Raw genomic sequence first — 21,808 nt, 5'->3', positions numbered from 1 at the left:
ACAACTCTCCTGTTCTCCCTACTCCTCAGACAACCTCATATTTTCAGCAGCTGGTCCCAAATTCTGTGCAATTACTTGGTTTTCTTCTCTTTCAAAATTATCACCATGCATTCACATATGTTTATATTCCTGTTCCTTAATGGCTAAAGCTAGTTCTGTCTTTGCAACAATCTACTACTCTTCAGTAGTAGGGACGCAGGTGGCGCTGTGGGTAAAAGCCTCAGCGCCTAGGACTTGCCGATCGAAAGGTCGGCGGTTCGAATCCCCGCGGCGGGGTGCGCTCCCGTCGCTCGGTCCCAGCGCCTGCCAACCTAGCAGTTTGAAAGCACCCCCAGGTGCAAGTAGATAAATAGGGACCGTGTACTAGCGGGAAGGTAAACGGCGTTCCGTGTGCTGCGCTGGTTCACCAGAGCAGCTTCGTCATGCTGGCCACGTGACCCGGAAGTGTCTACGGACAGCGCTGGCTCCCGGCCTCTAGAGTGAGATGAGCGCACAACCCTAGAGTCTGTCAAGACTGGCCTGTTCGGGCAGGGGTACCTTTACCTTTACCTTACTCTTCAGTAAGCTAAGCCCATTAGATCTAGTCTCATCTTCTACAGCAGCAGGGAAGTGTTTGTCATATTCTATGTGACAGCTCTTCCAGTATTTGAAGGGTGCTATCAGGTCCTTCTCAGTTTTCTGTTCTGCATACTAAATATACCCAATTCCTTTAACCTTCTCTCATAGGACTTGTTTTCTATACTACCTAACATCTTCATCACCCCATTCTCATTTGTCTATATTATTGCATGCCACCCTAATCTCCAAGCAATGCAAGATTCCAGGCTTAGCCAGGATTCAGTTTCCTTTGGAATGAGGGACACTGGAGACTGTGGTATCTTTATGATATATGGTTTATTTACACATATATACAACATGAGCTTGATGGACACTGCATTAACACCTCAAGAAGGTGTTGCTTCTCCAATAGCCACAGCCTTGGATTCAAGCAGCATTCAGGCATGGCTCCTTTCCCAGCTGCCCAGCCTGCAGCCTTGCTTCTAGCTCACGTAACTCAGACCTTCAACTCTGGCTTTTGTCTTTCTAACTACCAGCGAGTTGAAGTAAGCGGGCTCATCTATTTGTCATCTGGCACAGAGCCACTTCCTTTGTTGCCTTAATGGTTCATACTTAGAGGGACACTGCCCCACCAGGAAGCTAGCCTGGCTATTTCAGGAATTGAATCTGTGCTGGATCCAGTAATTAGGAGAGGGCTCAGGCATACAGCCTCCCGTCTCCCCCAGCAAACCATATCACTCTTAAAGTGTGGTGTGCAGAACTGGACACAATACTCCCATGTGAGGTCTAACTAGTATAGAATGAAGTGAAACTACCACTTACTGGGATGTTATGATTTGGCTGAAGCAGCCTAAAATCACATTAGCTGCCTCGCAGCTGGATCACTTTGCTGACTCACATTCAGCTTATTGTTTATTACAATCCCAAGAACTTTGTACTACTGCCAAGCCATGTTTCCTGCCATCCTTTACCTGAAAATTTTAAAGTGTATTGCAAAACAGATATTTGCATATGTCTCTTGAGTTTCATTTTGCTATTTTTGACCCAGCTTTCCATTCTATCAAGGTCATTCTGAGATGTTAGGTAGCAGTTCTGAGTTTTGTGCCTTTGGCAAATTTCATGATTCACTCCTCCCTTTCATCTATAAAACTACTAAAAATGTTGAAGAAAACCAGGCCCAGACTAGAGCCCTGCAGCAGCACATTCAAAGTCTCTCTCCGGGTTGATGAGGGACAATTGATGAGCACTTGTCCACACTTAACCAGTTTAGTAACCAAAATAATATGTAGAACATCGTCAAATGTGTTTCTGAAAGTAAGAGAAATAAAAATCACAGCATTTCCAAAATCCATAGTCTAGTAACCTGATTTTTAAAAATGAGTTTATTAGTCTGGCAGGATTTATTCTTGACAGATTCATGTTGGCTTCTATTAATCACTGCAATTGTTATCAAGATGCTTACAGATTGATTTCTTTATAATCTTTTCTAGTATCTGCCCATAAATTTGAGTTCAACTATTCTCTTTCCTTTTTGTGAAGATTAGTACATTTGCCTGTATGCATGCACCCTGAAGCAAGAAGCTTGCACTAATGCAAAATTTATTTATTTTTAATAAAACTAAACCCATTGAACAGCTTGCTTCTTCCGTGACACATCACAGCCTGTTTTTTAAAAATTTGTCTCAGTTTGAAACACAATCTGCCACATGGCACGGGGAGCTGATATAAAGTCTGCCTAGGCTCCAAGAACTAGTTTCACATTCTTTGGATCCAAGCCATAGTTTACAATGTGAAAACTCTGGGGAAATTGCATACCAGAATTATATAACTTATTAAGGCAGAATTTTGTTTTTCCTTGGCACCATACGTAATTTAAAAATATTTCTCCAGGACACCAATTTAAAACCATTTCTATTTGGGCAAACTGGGCTCTAGCATAACATCCAAAGCCTAAAACTATTTGCATTTCCAACTTTGGAAATCTAATATTTGAGGAAGCTGTGGACAATCTTAGACGCATTTTTTAAAAAAAGGTTACCCATCAGTTTCTCTGGTGTACAAACAAGAGAAGGAAAAAGGTACTCACTGAATGGTGTTGTCCTTGACACATAAACATAGATTGTATTAAAAAAAAACCTTTGTCCACTTACTTTTGTCTATAACGATTTACCCCAAACATATTGCTCAGACAACGTTCAAGAAATTCCAAATTAATTGTATCTCAGCTAGGGCACACATCTCTGAATAGTTAATCTCCAGCTGATGCCACTATGTAAAGATTATAGGGTTCAGTGTCCAGCCAAATCCCCCAAATTGTATGCTGCCACCACTCCTGTTAAGAGTCCTTTCCTTCAGACCCAGGAGATGCCTGTAGCTCTGTGGGATCCCTGTGAGGTTTCAGGAAGCCTCCAGCAAAAACAACCATTTGTATGGTAGCTAAGTATGACCAAATAGATCCAAGGCACTGGTTTACGCCAAGGCAGTTTTCCAAATAACCACAGTAAAATGTAGAACATATATGTTTAAGAATAATAAAATAATACCATGGTAAGAACCCTGTTACTAAATAGGAAGAAAATATTTTAGGAGGTTAATTAAGAAATTAGAAACATAATGGAAAATACACTAAAAACAACAAAAAATTGGACAGCCTAAGTTAAGATACTTAATCATCACGCTCTGACTTTGCAAAGAGATGTGGCTTGACAGGTCAGTTCAACAACCAAAACTCAGAATACAAGATGGGGATAAACAGGAGGCTAGCAGAGGGGCTAGTTTGGGGCAAGGAATACAACAAGGTAGATTGCTTTTATATATTTTTGCCTCTTAACCCACTTCTCAGCCAATCACAAGGCTACTTAGCTGCAAATTTCTAGAACCTAGGTTGGATGATAGAGCCCTATGACAGCACAGTGGAAAAATGTAACTTTAGTTAGTAAATGACAATTTCTGTCCTTGGGATACTGGTACAAAATAAGCAGATGCAGTATATCTTGGGCCTGCTAGCTGAGGGTCAGAAACTGCTATCTCTTGCTTGAAGGCCTCACCTATAAGTCTGAAGTTCTTAAATGAACCAAGTTTTACCCACAAGGAACCAAAATTTGACACACAGATTCCCAAGTTGGGCACAAACCTGGCATGGGATCTAAAAATCTTGATATCCTCATCCTGTTGCTTAGCACTGGATCCCTTTTTGGGATGTTACTATAAAAGCTTGAGGTCATTATTTCAGATAAGAAATCAATATGTAGAAACAACAATTCTCATGCAAAGGGGTTTTTAGTTCTAAGGTCAAATGAATGATGAATACAAGTGGCCACACTGACAGCAAACACCATCGCCAGATTTGTTTGGCCCCCTAGCATACCCCCAGCCGTGTCTGTGCACCATGTTGCAGTGGATAGCCATGCTTCCACTCTCATTTTCATCATCTCTATCCTTTTTTGGCTGCTTTGCCAGTGTATCTTTGCTTGTGGGACAGTTCTACTGACAGAGTGCTCTGTTGGCAGATTGTGGGAGTTCCACTGGCACATCAGTCATGCCGGCAATATATGTTAAATTCTGACAGTATTGCGGTGCTTCCACCAGACCCTGAATCCCCCAGCCAGAATCTCAAGTATAAGACTGAACTCTTAAAAACTTAAGTTTCTGGATTTGAATTTTGGGAACAGATAATAAAATAAATATCAATTGTGAAGGCAACACATAAGTATTACATTAAGGATTAATTTTAAGTGTCTTAAATATACCTGTTTTATGGCTGATACTTCCTTGTAGAATTAGTTCAACGGGTATTATGACAATTGAAGTGGAACCTTCCCTCACTGGAAGAACATGTATGACTCCCAACAAGGTAAGTTTTTAGCATGAGATGCTAATCTTTCTTTTTAAAAAAGGATGAAAACAACTGAATACCATAGTACCTTAAGCACTAACAAATACACTGTTGCAAAAACTTTCATTTTTTTAAAAAATACCTGATAGAGATCTTTAATGTCTGACTTTATATCAAATGAAGATAAAGTTGGCTTGGAGGACCACATGGTGTGCAGAAGGGGGAAAAACAACATTAGAGGGGAAATCCTAAGGGGAACCCCGCCCCCCCAAAAACCCCCAATAAGGATAGAGCCGCATACTGCTGCTTGAAGCGTGTAGGAGGATTACAGACATTCCCAGTGAGAGGAGGGATGGAATAAAATATTGTGAGGTACAGGATGGCTGATTGAACAGAACACAGGTTCATTCCACACATTCTGTTAAAGATTCTGGTTATTCCCAACCCCCATCCTGTTTCACTGCCTGAGTTTAAATGGGAATTGCTCACACACACACTACTTCTAACGTCATGGTGCCCCATCTCTTGCCGAACTTGACAGGAGCCAGGGTGGTGTGGCCCCTTTTGAAGCAGCCCTTCCTGAAACCAGAGGTTTTAGAAAACTACCACCTAGTCATACAATAATAGCTGATAGATGTTGCTGCCCGCCTGGTCCCCATTTTTCAGTACAGTGGTACCTCGGGTTACATATGCTTCAGGTTACATACGCTTCAGGTTACAGACCCCGCTAACCCAGAAATAGTGCTTCAGGTTATGAACTTTGCTTCAGGATGAGAACAGAAATTGTGCTCCAGCAGGAGGCCCCATTAGCTAAAGTGGTGCTTCAGGTTAAGAACTGTTTCAGGTTAAGAACGGACCTCTGGAACAAATTAAGTACTTAACCTGAGGTACCACTGTATACAGTTCTGCCATTCATATTGGGTGGAAGGACAGAGGTTAGATCAGATAGAAAAATCTCCTGGCCACAACCTGGATCGTCAGGAGCAGCTGTACACTAAGCAGCATTTGGCTGCATACATACTCTATCAAGGGAAATGCCTGTCAGTGGCAAGGGCTCCAGCCTCCTTGGATCCTCTATCAACATCAGCTCCATTTTATCCAGGTTCAGTTTTATTCTCCTTATCCAGCAGACCGTAGCCTTCAGACACCAATGAGTTCAGGACCAAGGATGCTCTGGTTAATAGATGATAAAGAGAAAGAATGAAGCAGAAAGTTAGGCAACATCATGATATTAATCATATCAAACTCTTAAATTCCACATTCTCTCTCCCAGCAGTTTTGCATAAATATCAAATGACAAACATTACCAAATAAAAAGAGCCTCACAGGACACAGTTCTGTCTCCACTATCTGGGTACATATTGAGAGGTAAAATTAAAACCATCTCAAGTGTTTGTCTTGGATAGTCACTAGCAGTATAATATCTGATAATATCTGATACTTCAATGATATCAGGGACAAAAGCCGCTGAGAAGTCCAATAAAATCAAGATGTTGCTGTGACTTTCAGAGATTGTCTACCAAAACAATCAAAATACTCACAGTTTTCAGGTAGTTGTTTTTTGAGCTTACTGAGTTTATCCTGATTTGTTCACACTTTTTGTGGTTGTGACATTATATGACATTGCCATCTAGTGGTTGTTAGCATACACTCACCAGTGCAGATTTTGTTAACTTTCCCCTTTCTGACTTTTGATGGTAAGATAAGTGATGAAAAATTACACAAGATACCAACTACTAAATGGCAGTGTCATATAGCCTCTTCACAAATTATGTGCAAAAAAAAGACGAATGCTCAATAAACTGCCCATCTGGAATTACTGTAAGTCTAAAAATATTGCCGTCATATGATAAAGGGTTGAGGAGGACTCTCATCAACGAATGTGTTTGTTTGTTTGCTTGTTTGTTTGTTTGTTGAAACATTTTTATACAGCCTTTTGCTCAAAGGCTTCAGAATAACATACAACATAACATACATACATCCATAACATAATGTAACAATCATAAAATATAAAAGATAAGAAGCATAGCTGTCAACCGTCCCTTATTTGGCGGGAAAGTCCCTTATCCCAGCGCCGTGTCCCGCTGCTGTCCCTTATTGATGATGTCCCTTAAATTTCCCGGATTTCAAAGGAAGCAGCTTCTCTCCCTCCCTCCCTGCCGGCCAGGAAGGAGGGAGGCTCCAGCTGTGTTGCTTGGCTGTGTTGCTTACCCAATAAGGAGTCTAAGAACGATTGGAGGGTGGAGCTTGCATGCCTTGTGCCGATCAAATCGGCCGCGTTGCCTAGGGACTCACCTTTGCTCAGCGCTTCCCAGCGGAGAAGTGACTGTGGTTTTCCTTGCTGCACCCCCTTTGCCGGGTTGCTTATCACTTGATTTGATCACCCTCATTCAGTTCAGTTTTTGAATTAGAAATCTGTAAGAGATATAGCCTGCTATTGTAGGTTTAAGATGTTTCAGTTTTCCAGGCTCAGTCTTATATTTAACTTTAACTCAGTGTAGACACATTGAAATGAATAGCTATAACTAATTTAGGTCCATTAACTGCGATATAAGTTAGAAAAATTAAAGACAAGCCTAACCCCATATACTTAGAAATGAAGTGATCAGTGAGACTTAATCAAAAGTAATTATACTAAGGGTTGCAGCCACAGTACCGTATTTTATGAATTTGCTTTCTACCAAGAGTAAGTAGTTTCTGGGAGAGTGAACTGCTTGACACCTCCAAATGAGGCACAATTTAGCCAAAGTTGTACATTGATTTCTTTATGAGATAATAATAATGATAAGTAATAATAAAATTTTATTTATATCCCGCCCTCCCCAGCCGAAGCTGGGCTCAGAGCGGCTAACAACATTAAAATGATACAACATTCCAAAATCATTTCATTATAAAATCAATTCAAATGAGATTAATGGCAATAGTTAAGTATGTGATCAGTGGGACTTCTCTAGCCATGTTGTGCGTTGGAATGCACATTAAAAAATGCATTATTTTATTTGTTACATATATTTTAATACTGTACTGTATGCATGTAAATCACAAAAATTGGCTTTCAAATGTCAGCTTTTAAACCTAGATCTGTGCTGTCTCTCTCCCCTCTCCCCCCCCCCCAGAGTGCCATTACAGTGGTGTGAGTTTGAACAGAAACTATTTTTCCCCACTGATATTTTGGCCATTGTGTGTGATGGCAGAAACTGTCAGCTTACTAGAATGTGCTTCTTTTCAGGTAGCGCACATAAATGTTGGTTGTCCTGTATTTCGAGACCTGGCTATTGAAAAGCAAGTAACAATGCTATTTTTTCCTTCTTCCTCCATGTTCTACATTGCCAAAAAATAAATAAAAAATGTAGATACTATAGTCAGATTGGTTGCCGTAGGGTTTTCTTTGACGTTGACTGTATTGTATAACTGGTCTTATCTTGTTTATTAATTGTGGTTCACTATGAGTTTTAGCCACCTCAGAAACCCTGTTTTGGGGGCAGATGAGTGAGATAAATTAACCTGTCTGTGAACGCAAGGAACACTTATGTACCAGGACCAACAAGGTCTATCTAACCGCAGCATCCTGCTCCCAGAAATCCAAAGTGAGGCATGAAAGCAATAGTATTCCCTCTGAGAAGGCTGTTCAGTGGCACCATTCTTCCAAACTTGGGGGTTCAAGTTAGCTCTCTCAGCTCATAGCTGTTGATTGACTTATCTTTCATAAACTTGTCTTGTCCCTTTAAGAGTCATCTAAGCCAGTGACTGTCACCTCACCACAGCTTGTGGCAGTGAGATCTATTAATTATGCCTGCTATGAAGTAATACTAACTTTTAGCAAATTCAGATAGTTCCTTCATATTAATCCTAGGCCTTTTGAGCCGGATTTTCCTGCTGCTGGAACAGTTTTTAAGCCCTTCACCTTGCTTATTGGGGTCTGGGAAAGTCACGCAAGGCCTCTGGAAGGCAGTGGGAGGCTCCCAAGATTTTGGACAGCCCTGCAAGATTTCATTGGAGGCTCCCACAGCCTTCCAGAGGTCTCCCACATGCTTCCCAGAGCCCAGTAAGCAGTGCCTGGTGTGGGGGCATGTCCTGCAATCAGGGGCGGGGCAATCTGCGCCCATGGGTGCGGGGCGAGCCTTTCCTACGCTTGGAGCCTCTCCGCCCCCTCAGCTGTAGGGCAGCTGAGGGAGAGGTAGTAGGCAGATGCAAGTCCCACGCTGCCGTTTGAGGCAGCGTGGAGCCTGCAGGTACCTAATAATAATAATAATAAAATTTATTTATATCCCGCCCTCCCCAGCCAAAGCGGGGCTCAGGGCGGCTAACAACAATAAAATAGTACAACATTCTAAAAACATTTCATTATAAAAATTAAAATCAAATTGATGGCAACCATTAAGCTAAAGTTCTGTAGAGATTGCCAAAGGAGGGAGTCAGGCTGCGCCCTGACCAAAGGCCTGGTGGAACAGCTCTGTCTTGCAGGCCCTGCGGAAAGATGTCAAGTCCCGCAGGGCCCTAGTCTCTTGTGACAGAGCGTTCCACCAGATTGGAGCTGAAGCCGAAAAAGACCTGGCTCTAGTTGAGGCCAGCCTAACCTCTCTGTGGCCTGGGACCTTCAGGATGTTTTTATTTGAAGACCGTAAGTTCCTCTGTAGGACATACCAGGAGAGGCTGTCCCGTAGGTACGAGGGTCCTAGGCCATATAGGGCTTTAAAGGTTAAAAGCAGCACCTTAAACCTGATCCTGTACTCCACCGGGAGCCAGTGCAGCTGGTATAGCACCGGGTGAATGTGATCTCGCAGCGGACCCCGTAAGGAGTCTCGCCGCAGCATTCTGCACCCGCTGGAGTTTCTGGGTCAGTCTCAGGGCAGCCCCACGTAGAGCGAGTTACAATAATCCAGTCTGGAGGTGACCGTTGCGTGGATCACAGTGGCTAGGTCAGGGCGAGAGAGGTAAGAAGCCAACTGCTTAGCTTGGCAGAAATGAAAAAATGCTGCCTTTGTTATAGCTGTAATCTGCACCTCCATGGAAAGGGAGGTGTTGAAGATTACACCCAAACTCTTAACGGACGGTGCTGGCACTAATTGCACCCCCGCAAGAGATGGGAGTTGCGCCCTCAATCCCATATCAGCCAGTCTCAGCCAGAGGATCTCTGTCTTCGAAGGATTTAACTTCAACTGGCTCCCACGTAACCATCCAGCCACAGCCACCACGTCCCTCCTAAAAAGTTTTGTGAGCCCAATTTTTTTAAACAACTCATTTTTTCAAACCCCCCTCCCAGTGATGAAACCCAGGGTGGACCACACCCCCCGCATCCCTCTTCCCCCACCACTTTCTGTAAGATAGGGATAGTCATGTGGTGGCAGTTTCAGGGGTCTTCCTGCCTTTGCATGCAAACCCTTGGAATGTTACCTCTGTGTATGTTGCAGGCCAGCTGTACACTCCTTACTGAAATGCAATAAATTGCATTTGTACTGATATTATTCCAGCTTTAGAAGATGCTTCTGTCTATGTAGGCATTCTCTTGAACTCTTGACCAGAGACCTCTGTTTAAATTGCTGTGTTATTTTCATTGGATTGTTTTATTGTGTATTTTAATTATGGATGTTTATATTTTAATGCTTGTGTAATTGGTTTTATACCTCGTAAACCTTTTAGAACCCTATTTTGGCATTCAGCTATATATAAATGAAATAATAAGAATATGAATAATATATAAAATGTAGAAGGACCATAATAAATTCTGCGCTATATTTTCAAACTATCATTTAATCGTAAATATCTTTATATAATTGTATTTCTCTTTTTTGTGTCCACAGACCCACAGATTGTAGCAATCAAACTTTTACATTCAAAGTACCCGCGTAAGAAACTTCATATAAAATATGGATGGAAATAGATTGTTTTCGACTGCTATTCCAATTTATTTAAGTGTTCTGTAGGTGGTAGAGTACAGGCATCATTTTTTTGTTTTTTTAATGCTGTCATCCATCAGAGCTGCCAACTCTGATGGTGCTGGTCATCTCTGAGACTGAGATAGTGAATCCAGATACAAAATTCCTCCCTCCAAAAGATCATCCAAGCAGGCAGTATTTTAACTTTGCTGGCAAACCCATTTAGTCTGTCCCAAAATACAATAATGAGCTTGCTACTAAGTCTTTTGCTAAATTTATACTCCACCATATCCTTTTGTTATATGGAAAGTGTAAATAAGGTAAATATGTTATTTTATTGGCCATAAGCTATAACAAAACTAACGCATCAATAGAAAACAAAACTTTAAAGACAGTAGCTGCATAGGTATATCATAGGCAGATATGACAAGAACCATGAATCAATATATATGTTGTCAAGACTTCTATAATTATTCATTAAAACAATCCACTTTTACTGTACATGTTCCACTGCAAGGGCAAATAAAGCCATCTTTCCCGTTCTTTTTTTCCCTGTTGAATGTTAAGATTTCAGTTTTGAATTGAGTTGTGTAAAACAGGTTTTGGGAATAAGCTATTTTATGTGTGTCTTAAGTCACTGTAAATAGCACAATTCTCGTGAAATATAAAGTCTTGTGAAATATAGAAACATTTCTGCATCAGGCCCAAACCCATGCTGGCCATTTTCTGCCTTGCTAGTTGAAGTAGTCCAGATCCTCCAAGTGTCCCTATTTTCCAGGGACATCCCTGATTTAGAGAAGCCATCCCAGTTTCTGATTTGATCCCAGAATGTCCCATTTTTCCTTAGGATGTCCCTATTTTCATTGGATAAATTTTGGAGGGTATGGACTTATCCAACCCCCGAGCTGTCTGAAGGCAATCCTGTATAGGGAGGTTTTTTTTAATGTTTAATATTTTATTTATATTTTTATATGTTGGAAGCTGCCCAGAGTGTTGGGGCAACCCAATAAGATGTGTGGGATATAAATAGTAAAATTGTCATTATGGAATGGGACATCCCTATTTTCAACAGAGAAGTGTTGGAGGGTGTGGTAGTCATTATCAGGAAAAACATTTTAGAAGTTTAATGATAAGCTATAGAGAAAAAGCACTTAAAAAAATTAATTCTATTTTATTTTATAGGATGCCTGTTCTCAGCCATGTTCCATAGCCTGTTTGTTTGTTGGATTTTTTTTATTATTCTCCAGTGAAAAAAGGCTTCCAGGGTGGTTTACAAAGAGCAATCATAAAATACCCTGCTCTTGGGTTTATAATCTAAAGGCCATGACACAAAAGGGAAAGGAATTGGGATGAAGGAGTGTGGGGAAGCAAAATCAGAAACTAGTAGTCCTTAGTTCCAAAACTCTTTATAACGAGCAGCTGAAATTGAGCGGGGGGCGGGGGGACAAGAAGAGGAGCTGGAAGTTGCTGGTTTGTTAGCTAAGCGAAAGTGGCTCCGTTTCCCTTCTCATCCTCAATCTGCTAAATATTTTCTCCTAATTTTCTCGTTTCACTTCTTCCTTTTGAGGACTGAGCATTCAGGAATTGCAATGGAGTGCACAGCTATTTAGTAGTGAAAAATGAGGAGGCAAATGGTGGAGCAGTTGTGACTCTAAAATTTAAAGTGTGAGACCTAATCACACATTATAGGCAATAACATCTATATTAAGCTGCTGGGAGAGATTATCAGGGGGTTTGGGCTGGGTGTTCATCAGTATGCGGATAGTACCCAGCTTGACCTCTCCTTCAAATCTGAACCAGTGAAGCCAGTTAAGGTCCTGTGTGAGTGTCTGGAAGCAGTTGTAGGATATATGGTGGCTATCGTATCAAGGTTGAATCCTGACAAGATGGACGTACTGTTTTGGGGGACAGGAGGCAGGCAGGGGGGGGCTCCCTGGTCCTGAATGGGTTAACTGTGCCCCTGAAGGACCAGGTGCTCAGGCTGGGACTCATAGCTGTCCAGCTCCACCTGATACGCCGGCTGAGACCCTACCTGCCTGCACACTGTCTCACCAGCATGGTACATGCTCTGATTATCTCCCGCTTGGACTGCTGCTATGCTTTGAAGGTGACCCAGAAACTACAATTAATCCAGAATGTGGCAGCTAGACTGGTGATTGTGAGTGGCCGCCGGGACCATATAGCACCAGTCCTAAAGGATCTTCATTGGCTGCCAGCGTGCTTCCGAGCACAATTCAAAGTGTTGGTGCTGATCTTTAAAGCCCTAAATGGCCTTGGTCTAGTATACCTGAAGGAGCATTTCCTTCCCTCGTTGTTCAGCCCAGACACTGAGGTCCTCCTCCAAGCATCTTCTGCTGGTTCCTTCACTGCAAGAAGCGAGGATACAGAGAACCAGGCAGAGGGCTTTCTCGGCAGTGGCACCCTCCCTGTGGAACACCCTCCCTTCAGATGTCAAGGAAATAAAACACTATCTGACTTTTAGAAGACATCTGAAGGCAGCCCTGTATCTGGAAGATTTTAATGTTTGATGTTTTATTATGTTCTAAAATATGCTATGGGCCACCCAGAGTGTCTGGGTAAACCCAGACAGATGGGTGGGGGTATAATAATAATAATAATAATAATAATAATAATAATAATAATAATAATAATAAATAGATAGATAGAACATTGTCCTTACCATTGACAAACTTATTTTTTCCCCCCCTCACATTAGGAAATATCGATGGGTCAAAACAAAGGGAGAATACTGGGTAAGAGCTACACATTTAATTTTCAGTTATAGCTCCCACTAGTGGAACACTTTCCCTAACCAGGTCCTGCTTTTGGCACGAGGTAAAAACATACCTACAGAGCATTTGAGAGATTATGATGGTATTACAGTAATACCTTGGAAGTTGAATGGAATCTGTTCCGGAAGTCCGTTCGACTTCCAAAACATTTGGAAACCAAAGTTCAGCCTCTGATTGGCTGCAGGAAGGTCCTGCAGCCAATCAGAAGCCGTGGAAGCCCCGTCGGACATTCGGCTTCCAAAAATAGTTTGCGAACTGGAACAATCACTTCCAGGTTTGCAGCGTTTGGGAGCCAAAACGTCCGAGTACAAAGGCATTTGAAAACCAAGGTACAACTGTAATGGCGTTTTTCTGTTGAAGGTTTTTCTGCTGTTTTGTGGCGTTTGCATAGCTTTTATTGTAATACAATGTACTTCTTTCTGATTCTCTGCCATGCTTTATGCTTTTAAGTTTTGTAAGTCACCTGGAGACTCCTTAAGTGCCAAGCAGCTAATAAAGTGAATAAATAAATATGTTAAGTATACTATTGATGCAAATAGAAGGCAAGGCGAGATTTATGTTAACCTACCTTTCTCCTAGGTGCAAGAGTACAATTTTGCACTATTTGGTTGCCCAATAGAGGTCCATTACGCACGTCCATTTCGTCCTACTGTTCTCTTGTAAGCAGCTTTTAAACACTATAGACCCATGGAAAATATGTATTTATATATATTTATTCATTAAGCCCTTTCTTTGACCATCCCAATCAGATGAAAGATAAAAGAGTGATAATGCAGCTAAAGTGGTGCCTCACAAGACGAAAAGAATCCGTTCCGTGAGTCTCTTCGTCTAGCGGTTTTTTCATCTTGCGAAGCAACCCTGTTAGCGGATTAGCGCTATTAGCGGTTTAGCGGCTATTAGCGGCTATTAAAGGCTTAAGGGATTAGCGGATTAGCTGCTAAAAGGCTATTAGCAGCTTAGTGCCTTAGAAAAAGGGGGTGGGGAGCGAAAAAAAATCGCAAGACATTTTCGTCTTGCGAAGCAAGCCCATAGAGAAATTCGTCCTGCGAAGCACCTCCAAAACGAAAAACCGTTTCGTCTAGCGGGTTTTCCGTCTTGCCAGGCATTCGTCTTGCGGGGCACCACTGTATTATCTTCATTACCACAATTCCCCACCAGTTCCATATTTTTAAAAATGGCCTTATTGGCAAGAACTCTGGCCTACAGTAGTGTATACCCTTAGTATGGTTTTTTGTTGTTGTTTTGGTCTTTTTTTGTCCTTTACAGAGACATGACACTGTATTTCTGTTCTTTCTAGATATGAGCGTGAAAACATGATTGGGACTGTTGAGGCAAATTATATCTTGTGGGAGATGAGTGGCAGGAATGACTACCATTATAACACAACAGTAGAACAGGTGAGCAGACATTTGTACACTAACCTTTCAGGTTAATCAAGAATAAGAGACCACCTGCCCAATTTTAGACCTTAAGATCATTTAGATCAACTGGGGGGGGGGAATTCTCATGGCACCACACACCCCATAAAATGTCTTGGGGCAATGACTTCAAAATCAGCATTTTCTGCTGTTGCTCAACTGTGAAATGCCCTTCCATCTGCCATTCATGAAACAGCAACCACCAGTTGCTTCAGATAGATGTATTGTGAAGACATATATTTGCCCAGGCTTTCCCCGACATCTAAGATTGAACCTTTTTTACATGTTTGAATCTTACAAATTTCTGCTTTATTCACTTTTGAATGCTTTTATATTGCTGTTTAACTGGTTTGAGGCTGTGTTTTTATTTTAGTGATATACCTTATTTTTTGCTCCATAGGGCACACCGGACCATAGGGCGCACCTAGTTTTTAGGGGGGGAAATAAAGAAAAAAAAAATCAGGTCCGGGAGCGGAGGCAAGGTTGCGCAGCCTTGCCGCAGCTCCCGGAGCTTGCGGGCTGGGGGAGCACTCTGAAGGTTTGTGGATAGCTGGCTGAAGCCCGGGGAGCGCAGTGGGAGTTGGCACTGCGCTCCCTGGGCTTCAGGTTGCTATCCGCAAGCCTTCGGAGCCTTCGGAGTTTCCTGAAGCCTGGAGAGCGAGAGGGGTTGGTGCGCACCGACCCATCTCACTCTCCAGGCTTCATCGAAAGCCTGCATTCACTCCATAAGATGCACACACATTTCCCCTTCATTTTTGGAGGGGGAAAAGTGTGTCCTATAGAGCGAAAAATACGGTAACATCTTTGAAATAGTAAGTGGTATATAAATGCTTTTAATAAATATGAATTTTTGTTTACAATAGGGTTTTTTAATGGATGTTGTTTGAATCAGTCTTTTACACAGCTCTTGACAGTGCTAAAGTAAAGGTAAAGGGACCCTTGACCATTAGGTCCAGTCGTGACCGACTCTGGGGTTGCGGCACTCATCTCACTTTATTGGCCAAGGGAACTGGCGTACAGCTTCCGGGTCATGTGGCCAACATAACTAAGCCGCTTCTGGCGAACCAGAGCAGCACACGGAAACGCCGTTTACCTTCCCACCGGAGCGGTACCTATTTATCTACTTGCACTTTGATGTGCTTTCGAACTGCTAGGTTGGCAGGAGCAGGGACCGAGCAACGGGAGCTCACCCCGTCATGGGGATTCGAACAGCCAACCTTCTGATGGGCAAGTCCTAGGCTCTGAGGTTTAACCCACAGCGCCACCCGCGTCCCTCTTGACAGTGCTAAATTGATTTAAAAGCAAATTCTTCAAAACTTTAGAAGCAACATGTTTAATAGACAAGACACAAGTACTGAAATAACTGAATCATAGAATTGCAGAGTTGGAAGGGACCCTGAGGATCATCTAGTCCAACCCCCTGCAATGCAGGAATAGGCAGCTGTTCCATATGGGGACTGAACCTGCAACCTTGGCATTATCAGCACCACGCTTTAACCAGCTGAACTTGCCAAATGCATTAAATTCCTTTTTGTGTAGTATGGTGAACTACACACAACAATTTATTCAATGCATGGTTTTTAATAACGGAACAGTTGTGTACAGCCCAACAGATACAAACTCAAAGCTGCCTGCCCAAAAATTGGTTGGTTCATTCCAATTAGTATGTGAAACTTAGCTGCCACTCAGAGTTATCCTCCTGCTTCTTGACTTCACTTCCCCCTTAAAAGTTATCTGTAGTGAGTATAAACTGAGGGCCAAAACCTATGTGCTATTGCATTTAACATGACATATGTAATATTTACATCTGCTCTGTCCAAATTTGAGAAAACACCAAATACAATAATTCTAAGGATCTATGAAGTTAGCACACTCTAATTGACCCTTCTGACTTCTAGACCAGACACTTTATCAACACAACATTTTTAAAATTACCATGGAAAGAAATATCAGAATCTTCAGAATTTTTAAGGGGCACAAAGTCCACCACAGATTCCTAGCCTGGGCCAGTGCCTTAATTGTTGCCCAAAGTTTTGGAGGCAGTGTCCATTGGATCCGGCAGACATAGGTCCAAACAGGCAGTGGAATGCAATGAATACCTCTGTGTGTGTGCGTGCACACACACTACCAGAGAAGCAAGTAGATGTGGTGGTGGCTTCTGGGAAGCTCTTATGGGAGCCTCCACGAGACCATATAAGGCTTCAAAATGCTGCACATGACCTTACCTGAGATCCCAGGAAGGCTGACAAGGCGTCAGGAGACAAAACAGGATGGCCTGAAATCTATGAAGGGTTGTATTTGTGTTACAATGCTTTAAATTTTTATATTTTCCAGTTTCATCAGTATCAAGCTTAAGAGATTGATAAAATTTAAATATGCTGTACAGCTGAGACTTTGGGTGAGACTGTGCATGTGATTTCTGTTTTACTTTGTGCATTTATATTCTTTGAACAGGTACGCTGTTTGAGCAAAGCACAAAATATGTCTTCGATGGTTCCTCAGGATCTAGAAAGCATTAATGCATATACTATAGATCACTATTGGGGGAGAAATGTAAGAAAATGTATATAATAAGGAAATTAATAATATGAATTCTGAAGCTCTCATGGTATTTTGTCTATGAATATTGATCAGGACGCACAAATTAATTTTCAAGAGGCAATGCAATAATACTTAGGGCACAATTCTGTGGTCACTAGCAGTGCATCCCTAGAACTATATGATGTTTTGGATCTCCTTCTCCAAAGGCAGCAGGTGGTGCTGTACCTTGAAACAGGAAATCTGACCTTGTAAGGCACCTACCAGCCCTGTAAAAACATATGTAGCCCTTATCTTACAGATACCAGTAGAGGTAAAAAGGGGACATGAATCCAAAGCCTTCCCCTTCTTCTTACACACGCCAAACAGAACAAAATATACCCCATGGAAACAATAGGTGGGAAATTGTGATGTTCCCCCCACCCTCTCAAAAACGGCCAGAAAGGGAGTTCCACTCTTCTATCCACCCTGTTTGTGTGTCCCAAGCAGAGCTTTAGATATTTTGGATCTTCCATCTTTGGTCTTCCTCCTACCCACCAGCTTTGCTGATGTTCTGGATTGCATGATTTGCCAGTAGTTTGAAAACTATAGTGTCTTAAGCTATACCTAATTATTTTTTGCAACCCAACAACTACAGAATCAGCTACTTGTTTATTATGCAAACACTTTAGGACATAAAACAGGTATATTATTTGTACTTACCATATTCCTCACGTATTATGGATGTGTGTCTTATGGTAAATTAATTACATTTCCCCACCCAGAATTACGTATCGTGTTTTATGAGTGGTGGTGATGGACTTCTAGGGACACTAGATAATCAGTATGAACTCATGAACCATTCTGGCATCAACTCTATCATTTGGCCTCAGGACTATGCTGGCATTTTCCTGTTCAGATTGAAGATAATGGATCCAAACTACAGGTTAGCTTTAACATAATTAGCAGCTGTATGGTTAAGTATCTTCTTTCTTCTTCTTTGGTGATCACTCGTTGCCAAGTAAGATTGTCTTCCATAAACACGGTTTTAACAATGAGTCCGTAAGTGACTGTGGAGGCCAATTCTGGATCCACAGGTCCTTCCACAGTGGGGACATTGGTTTCCGGGCAGGAATTGATCACGGTGTGGATTTGCCAAGCGTGCCTTCCTCTTAACACGTTTCTCCTTGCATCCTGAGTTCGAGTGTCTTCAAAGCCCATGACACATTTGGTAAAGGCTGTTCTCCAGTTGGAGCGCTCGCAGGCCAGTGTTTCCCATTTGTTGGTGTTTATACTACATTTTTTTAGATTTGCCTTGAGACAGTCTTTAAACCTCTTTTGTTGAATATAATTATACCTGAATGAAACATGTTTATAAATTTGTAATTAAGTTAATTCCTAAGTGTTTGGGACGATACTCAACTCGTATTCAGAGTAGATCCATTGAAATCAGTGGTCTTAGGTTACTTAAATAGTTCAATGTAAGGTAAAGGGACCCCTGACCATTAGGTCCAGTCGTGACCGATTCTGGGGTTGCGGCGTTCATCTCACTTTATTGGAGCGGTACCTATTTATCTACTTGCACTTTGATGTGCTTTCGAACTGCTAGGTTGGCAGGAGCAAGGACTGAGCAACGGGAGCTCACCCCATCACGGGGATTCGAACCGCTGACCTTCTGATCGGCAAGTACTAGGCTCTGTGGTTTAACCCACAGCAGCACCCGCGTCCCTAAATAGCTCAATAGTTTCAATTAAATAGTTCAATAGTTTCAATGGGTCGTCTTCGAGTATATAGAACTCATATCGAGTGTCATATATGGTGTACATTATACAACAGGTCAATAGAGATGACATCTAGCTGTTACTTAGGAACACAATAACATAGCAGATTTTCAGTTCAGTGTGCTAAATATCACCCAGAATGGGTGATATTGGATGACAAATACAGTAAAACAATTTAAATAAAATAAGGTACACAGAACTCTGAATCTCACCCATTTTGTGTTATGGGAGGCTCCTGGCGTATCGCCTCTGCACATGTGCTAAACTGATGGTATCCAAGGAGGAAGACAAAATCAGTCAATCTGCAAGTATCAATTCTGCTTTCTTTTACACACAATATTTTCTTAGAGTAGGAAAACCTCACACACACCCATGCAGAGAGTGTGTTCATCTAATTTAATCTCTGTACAAACATCAGCAATTACAGCTTCTTATGTACATATGGAAAAACAGTTACATAACCAATCTCACAAATGAGGGTGCTGGTAGCATGCCCTTTTTCTTATACTCATGCAGAGAACACATGCTGATATGGAAGGAGAATAGTCCTGTTCATGTTAGTTAAGGCTATCAAGGACTACTAGTATCAGTAGCCCCGTCTCTGAAGGACCCAAATGTATCTGTCACCACTCCTCTCACAGTAGCATCACTGTCATGAATCTTACACTTGATTTTTCTGAAGCAGTAATCGTCTAAAATTTGTCCCTTTCGGGGTTCCCCTCTAATTATAAGATGGTTTCCCTCTCATTATAAGACTGTTGTAGTTTACAGTTATGAAAAATAACGTTTAGTCTCTCATTTTTTATTCCAGTTTTTGCCCTTATGAAGCTTATTTTGCAGTTCGGACACATGGCATCATTGAAAGGTAGGCATTAGTACCCTTGATTTGTTGGCATGAGATCAAGCATTAGTTCCCTTTCCTGCACAAAAGTTTGGTAAAAATCCTGATACAAAGTTTAGTAAAACTCCGTTTAACAAACTCCATGTTCTGAAATCTGGGAAGATGTATTTACTTTCTACATTCTTAAAAAGCCTAGAGGCTTGCAGATTTTTTTCTAGTTCAATGGAAGATTGATAATATGAATGTTAACATTCTCTCTGTATAAAAAATTGACTCAGAAAATTAGATCATGAGCTATGGGAGTCTTATGAAAATGTACAATTTCATGTTCAGGCCCAACCCTAGATGTTTGATGTGGAGATGCTTTCAAAAAGTGATCCCTTATGCATATAAAAGCCACACAGACCATGCTACATTCAATGTATTGATACTAAGAAGTAGCTATTCATGACACACTTTTACTACAAATACCCTGAAAATTCAAACAAGCAAGCAAATTATGTTCCTCAATATTCCAGCCATGTGTTAAAATACCCACCCTACTAAAAACAACAACAAAAGTGACACCTTGAAAACTAAGACATATTGTGGTAAAAGCTTTTGTCAGTTACATAAAGATACATAAAGTGAATCCTTCAATGACAGATGTGTGTTTCTACATAGGGAATGTGGGATGGAGGTGGTGGAGTTGAAAGGCCACAAAATGCAAGTGAATTATATTTCTATGCAAAGCTTAATGTAAGTAGGCAATCATTTAAAACAGCAGGAATTAGCAACAATGCCATCTTCTTAGCACTTATACCCAAATTTATCACCACTTACAGCTGTTTTGAATTTGCACTTTCACTTTGCATAGAATCATCACACAATTGCAGTTTTGCTTTACTGATTATATATTTTTCTACTCTATCTGCAACCTAAAGATGCACATCATTAGTTTGATTATGTGGGCTCTTGGACACAAAAGCCTTCAACACAGTAAATCTAGTAAGTCAAAAGGTATCAAGAGGTTTTTTTTTTTCCTTCCCTAAAGCATTCTTTTTTCTCACACACATGCAACTAGAAATATGCTTACTACAGACTCATGAAAAAAAATGAAATTTCTTACTTATTTTGCTTCTACTTCTATCTGGTCTCTCTATTCCCCAGCTAACTTTCCTTATTTAGCTTACAAAAGAATCCAAAATAAGTCTGTAACTTCTACCATCATCCTTGGCAAACTTTAATAATAGAGCATTAATTTGGATGGGAGAGGAATTATTTCTAACACCTGCGATAAGGGAATTTATTCCTGTATCCTTACCAGAATTCACCATTTTGAGTGCAAGGTTTTTCTTTTAAAAGAACACAGCAATACTTTGTACAGTATACAAAGCGTATTTGCCATTTTTATCTCTATGGACCTCAGACTGGTTGAAAGGCAGGATATACACATGAATTAACAACAATAGCAATCATTGAGCCAGTTTGTTTGAAAGCAGGGCAAATGTTTCTTGACACCTAGGGCTCTGCCCAGAGGACAAGGTGGAGCCATAATACAATCCCAGCAGATGCACATAGGTGCTTTGAGATCCCATTGGACATGCAGGCAGGTGGCAGAGACAGTTGTCTTGTTCAGCAGCAGAATGCAGCCTTTGGAGCTTAATAGGAACAATATGGGTTCTTTTGAGGTGGAGCTAAACAGGAACACTCAGGTAGCAGAGTCCCTGCTTCCATTACTGGTACGGTATTTCAATCTCTTCAGTTCCATTCTACGGAGTCTTGTGGGGAGATTACATGTATGTCAATCCAACAGTTGCTGCTGCAGTTTTGGAGTCACTGCTCTGACTTCTGCAGTGGTGGTTGTAGCTATGGTGGCCATGGTGGGGACACAGACAGCAGCTTACTCTTATATGTCTTTGTGCCAGCTGCGTATTTCCCCCTGGAAGGAAAACGACTGGGAGATAAATTATTGGGATATTTAATAATGGGATATATACCCCTTCTTGCCTATCTCCCTAGTCCCACCCACCCACAGTTGCTAATCTGTGGGATAGAAAAGCCACGCTGGGCCAAGCCGGTTTGGTTCACTGGCGCAGTGCCTGGAATGGGTTCCGATTTCCCCCTCGAAGAAGGGTTGAGTATGGCATGCGTGGTGAGTGCCACAGCAGTGTCAGGTTTGGGTGAGAGGGGCACAGCCTGCTATAACAC

The 21,808-nt window shown here is 41.5% G+C and overlaps 1 protein-coding gene across 1 annotated transcript in view; it reads left to right on the top strand.

Annotated features, from left to right (window-relative positions):
* CATSPERE (catsper channel auxiliary subunit epsilon) overlaps positions 1 to 21,808 on the top strand; it is a 54,619-nt gene that overhangs the window by 31,954 nt on the left and 857 nt on the right. Inside the window, exons 13-21 of the mRNA XM_083432151.1 lie at positions 4,336 to 4,411; positions 7,623 to 7,675; positions 10,195 to 10,239; positions 12,986 to 13,022; positions 13,641 to 13,720; positions 14,359 to 14,458; positions 16,934 to 17,032; positions 17,782 to 17,942; positions 19,589 to 19,642. Coding sequence (XP_083288277.1) covers positions 4,336 to 4,411; positions 7,623 to 7,675; positions 10,195 to 10,239; positions 12,986 to 13,022; positions 13,641 to 13,720; positions 14,359 to 14,458; positions 16,934 to 17,032; positions 17,782 to 17,942; positions 19,589 to 19,642 — 705 coding nt within the window. The remainder of the gene's footprint in view (positions 1 to 4,335; positions 4,412 to 7,622; positions 7,676 to 10,194; positions 10,240 to 12,985; positions 13,023 to 13,640; positions 13,721 to 14,358; positions 14,459 to 16,933; positions 17,033 to 17,781; positions 17,943 to 19,588; positions 19,643 to 21,808) is intronic.

The sequence above is a fragment of the Podarcis tiliguerta genome, assembly GCF_965153285.1.
Source record: "Podarcis tiliguerta genome assembly, chromosome: 3".
Classification (NCBI taxonomy): Eukaryota; Metazoa; Chordata; class Lepidosauria; order Squamata; family Lacertidae; genus Podarcis; species Podarcis tiliguerta.
Note: the sequence above shows the minus strand (reverse complement) of the source record. Positions and strands in the feature narration are given on the sequence as shown.